Source organism: Cynocephalus volans, chromosome 4 (genome assembly GCF_027409185.1).
Source record: "Cynocephalus volans isolate mCynVol1 chromosome 4, mCynVol1.pri, whole genome shotgun sequence".
Taxonomy (NCBI): domain Eukaryota; kingdom Metazoa; phylum Chordata; class Mammalia; order Dermoptera; family Cynocephalidae; genus Cynocephalus; species Cynocephalus volans.
Genome location: NC_084463.1, coordinates 32457951 through 32466157, shown reverse-complemented (window position 1 = coordinate 32466157; position 8207 = coordinate 32457951). Strand labels below are relative to the sequence as shown.

General features: G+C 39.9%; 1 protein-coding gene across 1 annotated transcript; it reads left to right on the top strand.

Moving 5' to 3' along the window:
- Nucleotides 1–1363: 1363 nt before the first annotated feature.
- Nucleotides 1364–2275, top strand: LOC134374589 (olfactory receptor 2B11-like). Its single transcript, XM_063092398.1, has one exon. It carries the CDS (start codon nucleotides 1364–1366, stop codon nucleotides 2273–2275), a length of 912 nt encoding a protein of 303 aa, XP_062948468.1.
- The last annotated feature ends 5932 nt before the right edge of the window (nucleotides 2276–8207 follow it).

Below are 8207 nucleotides of genomic sequence, written 5' to 3'. Positions count from 1 at the left end.
AGCAAAATACCACAGACTGCATGGTGTAAAAAACAGAAATATCTTTTCTCACAATTCCGGAGACTGAAAAGTTCAAGATCAAGTTTTGTCAGGGTTTGGCTCCTGGCTTGTTTGCAATAGGCCATCTTTTTTGTGTCCTCACATCATAAGAAGAGAGAAAATTTAAAAACGGAATTACTGTATGATCCAGTAATTCTGCTTTTGGTTATATACTCAAAAGAATTGAAAGCAGGGTCTCAAAAAAATATTTGTACACCCATGTTTACAGCAGCACTATTCACAGTAGCTAAAACATGGAAGCAAACCATGCCAATTGACATATTGTAAGGAAAGAGTGGTATGTACATACAGTTCAGTATTGTTTATCCTTTAAGAAGATAGAAAACTCTGCAATATGCTACAATGTGGACGAACCTTGAGGACATTATGTAAGTAAAGTAAGCCAATCACAAAACCACGAATACTGTATGATTCTATTTATATGAGGCATTTAGAGTAGTCAAAACTGTAGAGATAGAAAGTAGAATGGTGGTTGCCAGAGTCTTGGGGGCGGGGGGAGAACAGAGAGTTATTGCTTAATAAGTATAGTTTGAGTTTTTCAAAGTGAAAAGATTCTGGAGAGAAAAAGATGGATAGTGACGATGGTGGCACAACAGAATAAATGTACTTAATACCATTGAACTGTACACTTAAAAATATTTAAGATAGTAAATTTTATGTTATGTGTATTTTATCATAATAAAAAATTAGGGGGGGGAAGAGGAGAGAAGATTGCATAAAATAAACTACAATTTGGTGGACTTTTTTCTTCAGAAAGAGTTCATACAGTGATGCAGCTATAATGGCCCCCTCAACCTCTAACCAGTCAGTCTCAGCACTAAGTATCCTTCACCGAACGGGACTGAAAGGAAACCTTAGGTAGTGTTTCCCTTAAGAACTTTTGTGAAAGAGATATGCCAGATACAAAGGACTGAATGACCTCTTGTCATTGTGTCTCATGACAAGAGAACAGGACATTTTGGGAATGGACTGAGAGAAAGGGTGGTGGAAGGGGAAAAAAAGAGGGGGGGAGACAGAGAAAGAGAGAGGGAAACAGAGATAGATTGATCTTCATGTAAACAGAGACATACTGAGTGAACTAGGCCCTGTGTAGAATTTCTCATCATGTCTAGGATATTCCAGTGTAAATTTCTATGGCAGCGTTATACAAAATCATCCCCGTATTTTGAGAACTTCTTGTAACAATTAGAGGGATTATCCACCTACTTAGTTAAAGGTTTAGAGATGTTGCCATGGAGTGATTGAAATATAAAATTCATGTTTATCTTCAAAACCTTATCTTTTTCCTTCCAGCCAGGATGCCATGGAAGGAGAAAATGTGAGTTTTCCCAGCACATTTATCTTATTGGGCTTCTCAGAGCACCCGTGGCTAGAGATTCCCCTCTTAGGAGTGGTCCTGGTCTCCTACGTCCTCAGTCTGATGGGAAACAGCTCCATCATCCTTCTCTCCCTGCTGGAGCCCAGACTCCAGACCCCTATGTACTTCTTCCTGGGCCATCTGTCTGTGCTGGACCTCTGTGTCACCTGCACCATTGTGCCACAGCTACTGGCCAACCTTTGGGGACCAGAGAAGACCATCACTTCCTGGGGTGGCATCACACAGGCTTACCTTTTCCACTGGACAGGCTGCACTGAATGTGCCCTGCTGGCAGTGATGGCCTTCGACCGATACGTGGCTATCTGCCGGCCCCTCCAGTACACTCTCATCATGTGTCCTTGGGTGTGTGTGCAGCTGGCAGCCACAGCCTGGTCCAGTGGCCTGGCCAATTCCGTGCTCCAAGCCACACTCACCGTTCAGCTTCCCCTCTGTGGTCACCACCTCCTGGACCACTTCTTCTGTGAGGTACTTGTTCTCATCAAGTTGTCCTGTGGTGATACCACTGCTAATGACTTGTCCCTGGCCATTGGAGTCATCCCTTTTACACTGGTGGCTCCCCTTCTTGTACTCATCTCCTACACATTCATTGCTAAGGCTGTACTGAAGTTACTTTCAGCTGAAGGAAGGTACAAGGCACTCAGCACCTGCAGTTCCCATTTGGTGGTTGTCATCATGTATTTTGGGCCAGGCATCTACGTGTACCTCCAGCCCCCTGCCAAAAGTACCCAAGCCAAGTTCATGTCCTTCTTCTACTGCATTGTCACCCCACTGCTCAATCCACTCATCTACACCCTGAGAAACAAGGATGTGAAGAGAGCATGGAAGAGGATCCTATAATTCCAGGGTGGGGCAAAGTCTTTAAGAGCCAAATAATCCCTGCCTTTCTTCTGGAACAATCAGTTAATAATGGCATGTCTGTTTCTCCAAATGAGAGTCCACAAGATCCAATGAAAGAGTTCCCATCCCATCTCTCAATATCGACCATCCTGATGTCAGAGAAACTCTTGGAAAGAATAACCAGCATGGCCCATACCCCTATAGGAGGGTGAATAGCACCGACTTTTCAAATTACTTCCTATAACTCTTCCTTTTTACCAGATGCCCTCCAAGAAAATTTGTTGAAAGACCTCTGAACAGATCCCAGCAAGATTTTTAAATAAGACTTTCATTGAATTTATCATGCCTCCTGTTCAAATCGTTTTTACTTCTCCTGTCTCTGAGCATCTCATGTACTCTCTCCTTCCTCAAAAGCCTTGGCATCCTACAATTTATCATATCCTTATTTCATCAATGTCCTCACTATCCGTCTTTGATAATTTCAGCCTTACCATATCCATTTACTTTACTTCTCTCAATTTATGACAAATATGACTCAATAGGTCTTTATTTTTCTTACATATTTATGAGCCACCACCTGCATTTGTCTAATTTCTCTATTTTGCTGTATGCTTGTAAATATTAGAAACAGCCCTCTTGCTTTGTATAATGAGCAATAATATTAAGCTCTCGATGCCTAAGACGTATCTAACATGGAGCAGTGATGGAATAGAGATTTGAATTATGAGTTGCTTAAGGATAAAGAGGACTCTGTTTTCTGGGGATCAACAAGCATGTAATGTTCATACTGAATTTTTTTTAGACACCTGCCAAAGCCCTGGTTGTCTCCCTTTTTTCGGGGGGAGAGTGAAGTCTACTTTGGATCTCTCATAGCAAAGAAAGAGGGGAAATTTTTAGTTCACTAAGAAACTTATGAGGCATTCGTACTTACCTGGCTGTTTCTCACCCAGCTGTGGCCATGGGCATCTGTGCTGTGCCACACTGTGCTGTAACCAAGACCTCACCCAGATAGAGGCCCAGCTGCAGGTGCACCCCACCTTGTGGTTAACACACACTGCTGAAACAGAATTTTTCAGTCTGCTTCTCACCCGCTGTACTTTTCCACCCTGAAACAAAGTCATAACCACATAAAATCATAAGATCACCCACTTGCCTGGTTCCAAAAATCCGGAAATGCTATAATGTAAAAATAACAGCCCACTGCATTTGGGGCTCAAACTTTGAACAAGAGCCCATTGAGCCCAATGCTGTTATATCAATAAACTCTGTTTTCTGTCTGGTGTTTCCTGCCTCTCCCTGCAAGTTCGCAGTAGCCCACTGCAACACTTAAAGCAGAAACTTTTATACTGCCACTTTATTCTTTACACATAAATATTATTTAAAAGCATATTACCAAAAACTAGATTGAGGCCTCTCTTTTATGAAATACCTTCCATGAATCTGAACAGAAATTCACTTCCCAACGCAACATTTTAGAGATGGAGACATATGGTTTGCTCAAAATGAGGCATCTGCTTCAAAGTGGTTGTGGATCTGAACAGCTGGCCCATCTTAACCTTTCCTAAGGCAGAGGAGACAGTCCAGAATGGTATCAAATCAGAGCTCCATTAGCTCGTTTGAATCAGATTTGATGGGCAGGTTTATCTCCTATCTTTATAACTTCAAAGAGCAAGCAAGTATACTTTTTCCAAGAAGTTCTGAAAACATGTTCCACTTGTAACTTTTGAAATGTATCTTTTTCTGGGGAAACAGTGCAAAAAATTCTTGCTGTAAACTACTTCATAGTCAGATTATTAATGGTGTCTGTTTTCCAAGAGAGGGCAAAAGCATAAGGGCCTCAGGACACTTCATGGAAAATTGAAAAATAGTGTTCCAGATGGTACTCTAGAGAGACCCCTGACACGAAGAAAGGATTGAGACAGAAATTTTTGAAACTAGTGAACACTGATTTACAAAAGGAGACATCAAAGAGTAAAGCCAGCTGGCTTCTCAGACTGTTGCAGAAGATTGTTAGGAACACACTTGTCTTGAGCATAAATCACAAACTCATGTACTCAAAGTCTATGCAAAACTTTTTTAAAAAACCCACAAGAGGCCAGCTTACACAGAAAATAATTAATTGGGAAAGATAACTGAAGATAAGAGTATAATCATTACATCAGAAACCCAAATGTATTCTTTGCCCTAGTAAATCTCCCTGAAATACAAATGTCTGTGCTCCACAAGTAATTAAAACCCAAAAGCAGCAGCACTTTCACGGATCTTGTCACCAGCTGTGAGAGCTTGGTTCATCCATCTGCATCTATCTCCACTATGAGAATATTTCTGTCCTGTGTTAAGAGTTCAGGGCTTCCTCCCCTCCCGATGATGAAGTTCTGCCCGTAGACTCTTTAGATGCATTGCATTGGCTACAATTCTGCTATTAAAAGCCCATGATTCATTATTTGGCTTTCCTTGGTTACATTCTAGGTACAAAGATTTTCACGGGACACTTTGCTTGGACTTGATAACAGAACATGTTTATAAATAGTAGTAAGAGGAGATTATATCTCTGCATGACTCATCTCAGCCATTGAATGACCTTTCTAGAATTATTCTCAGAGGATGAGCTTGTCTTCATTTCACCTACAAAACCTTGGGGTGACTTGCTATGACTCCCTGCTATGGATTTAAGATTTAGTTTCTCCCAATATTTATATGTTGAAGCCCTAATATTCAATGTGATGGTCTTTGGAGGTATGGCCTTTAGGAGGTAATTAGGTCATGAAAGTGGAATCTTCATAATGGGATTAGTGCCCTTGTAAGAAGAGAAATGAGAAAGATGATCTCTCTCTCTCTATCTATCTATCTGCCATCTGAGGATACAGCAAGAAGACAGTCAACTTTAAGTCAGGAAAAGGGCCCTCACTAGGAACTGAATCTACCAGCACCTTGCTATTGGACTTCACAGCCTCCAAAACTGTGAGAAATAAATGTTTATTGCTTAAGCCACCCAGTTTATGTTATTTGTTATGGGAGCCCAGGAAAACTAAAACAGTCCCTGTGCATGGACTGCAGATGCCTCTTCCCTCATGGTTGGAACATGCAGCCTGGTATATCCTGAGATGTGAGGAATGTTTGACAGGGCTTCCCGTCCACTGTCCACAGCAGGCAAGGTATGCTCCTCCCAATGGGGATAGAAGGGAGTCTTAAGAAGTAATACTTGAAGTCTTAGAATAAACCATTGGGAACTGAGCGGTACCTCTGAGGATACTGTGACTCAATGAGAAATAAATGAGAGAACAGGTACACCGGAGTGACAGATCACCCATGGTCTCTATGACCAACAGGTTCTAAGGTGGTCTGCAATGATATGCAGTTTGATATGTGTACATGCTTATGTATTTAAAAGAAATTAGCTTATTTGGATTTTTAACATGTTTACAGAAATACCTGCCCTATGGGAAATTACAGACTCATACTCCATGCACTCTTAGTTCTTTGCCTCCAAGATAAAATTAATACAGCCATTTCTCAGCAATGCTACAGCATTAATAATAAGTTAATTTTGCTCATTTCTGTCACTACTGACCTTCTCCTATAGTCTTGAAATCTACCCATGAAGGCAAAGGTTTAACAAAGGGCAGTTGAAGGAATTACTCTAGAATTCCCTGTTCCAAATACTGTGGCCCCTAAACTAATTATGCACAAAAGACACTCGGGTTCCAACAGAGTGGGTGGGAGTGGAGATAGGTCTCTTCATGGAGAAAATGTGGTTCTCAGCTTCAGAGAGTCCAATGAGCCCTTCACTGGCTTCAAGACGCTAAAGTCCAATTATGCTCATGATGGAGTAGACAAAATAGGATTCTGTAAGGCAGAGTCTTCCACCCACAGATACTTTCAGTCTTATAAGTGGTGTGGAAAAGTAACACTGAGCTGAAACCTATAGGACATAGTGAAATTTTCTGGATGAGAAAGGTAGTAGGGGGGATATTCCAAGAAACTACAGAGCATCTAAAAGTGTATTCAAGTTTTGAAAAACTTCTCCCATCTAACTCCATGAGCAAATCCAGTCCTCATTTTTAAACCAACCAGGCTAATCAGACTTACTTTTCATCTGAAAAGGCTTCTGTATTTTTTTAATTAAACCAATGTGTTAAAAATGTATTCCTGTGACATCCTTCTCAAGTCTGGACTCTAATCCTAAAATAGATATTAACAAAGAGATAAGAAGTAAGTTAGGCAAAAAAGACAAATACTGCGTAATAGCACTCGTATATGGAATCTAAAAAAAAGAAAAAAGAATGGTTCTCATAGAAGTAGAAAGTAGAATAATGGTTATCAGAGGCCAGGTAGGGTGGGGTAGGGGGAGGAGAAGGGGTGGACTAATGGGTACAAAACTATGCATCTAAATAAGTGAATGACTGTGCAGTATTTGCATGTATTGAAACAGCATATTGTACCCCACAAAAATGTACAAGTGTCACAGTATTTTGAAAAAATAAATAAATAAAAAAGAAACTGAGGAAAGGTAAACAGATACAGATTGACAGACACAGATGAGTGAGAGGGAGAGTCCTGGAGCCTCGGCATGTCTGTCTCCTGGAGGGAATCAGGTGTTGCTGCCTTCAGTGTTTCCTACCTAAGCTCTCTCTGTACTTTCAGCACTCTCTGCCATAAATGACACTTAAAAAAAAACAATCTATCCCTTTTTTTGGTGGGGATTTTGGGCCAGAGAACAGTGCTTCTTAGTCATTCTCAGGATGAGTGAAAGAAAGACTTTTTTATCATGAAGTGGAAGAAAAGTGATTGTGAAAAGAGAGTTGGGGAAGGTGAACTGGCAACCAGCTTCTGGGCTCTTAGATCCATTTTAGGAAAAATAACAGGTGAAACTTGAAGCACACCTTTTATAGTATCTCTCAAATATGGCCTTTCAGTTTCTATGTAATACTTCTTGTTGCAGCCTTTGGGAATTTCAGAAGTTATTTCACTTTAGAATAAAAGATGAGACAAGACAGAATCCACCTGGTCCTAGATTCCAAAAATTGGGAAAACAATGTTATCTGGAATAAAAATAGGTATTAGTGAGCAACTCTTTCCAGAACTGTGCCCTGAATATATAGAATATTCTCCAGAGCAGAACAAGAAACAACAAGAGGCGGCAGGGCACCAACACACAGGGGACCTCAGTGAACAGACTCAGCGTTGAAATTGTAGTGTAAACAGAGAGTTTTAAGTAAAACTGGTGTACAAGAAGTAACATCATAAAGATTTACTGGCAGCTCATTTCAGATCACTGCTATGTAAAGGAAATTCACTAGGACTTTACCACTGATTATAGGTTGGGGAGGAAAGACTCCAGCCACTATAAAGAATGAGTGAGAGCTTGACAAGACCATGGAAAGGAATTTCCACAAGTTCAGTAATAGATCAGGATACACAAAAACTATATAATACTACCCATTTTCTTTGCGCACTGACTAATATGTATAATTTTAAATATATAATTAATATGATCCTATATTTTATAATATACCATTAATATAATATATAATTTATATAACATATCATATTTATCACTTTTTGATAAACGCTGCACCATTTGAAAATTATCCCTTTCCCCAAAACAGGCATTTGCATGTCTCATTCTTAATTAGCAAAGAATTAATAATAAGGTCCAAACTTACCTATCAGCAGATTCACCTTTGACTACTTTTTCAGCACAAGAAATAGCTCTTTGTGAAACCAGCGATGTGTAACCACAGCTACTACCAGCCCTTGATATGTATCATATAAGTTATATAACTAACATGGAACATAATTTACTCTTCATCTGAAAATCTGCTTAATTTTTTTAATTAAATAAGTGTGTTAAATATCCATCCCTGTGGTATCCTTCTCAAGTCTGGATTCTAATCCTAAAGTAGACACTGCAGAAAGATGAGAAATAAAG

Excerpts from the sequence above, each read along its gene's own strand:
- LOC134374589 (XM_063092398.1), top strand. The coding sequence starts at position 1,364 with ATGGAAGGAGAAAATGTGAGTTTTCCCAGCACATTTATCTTATTGGGC.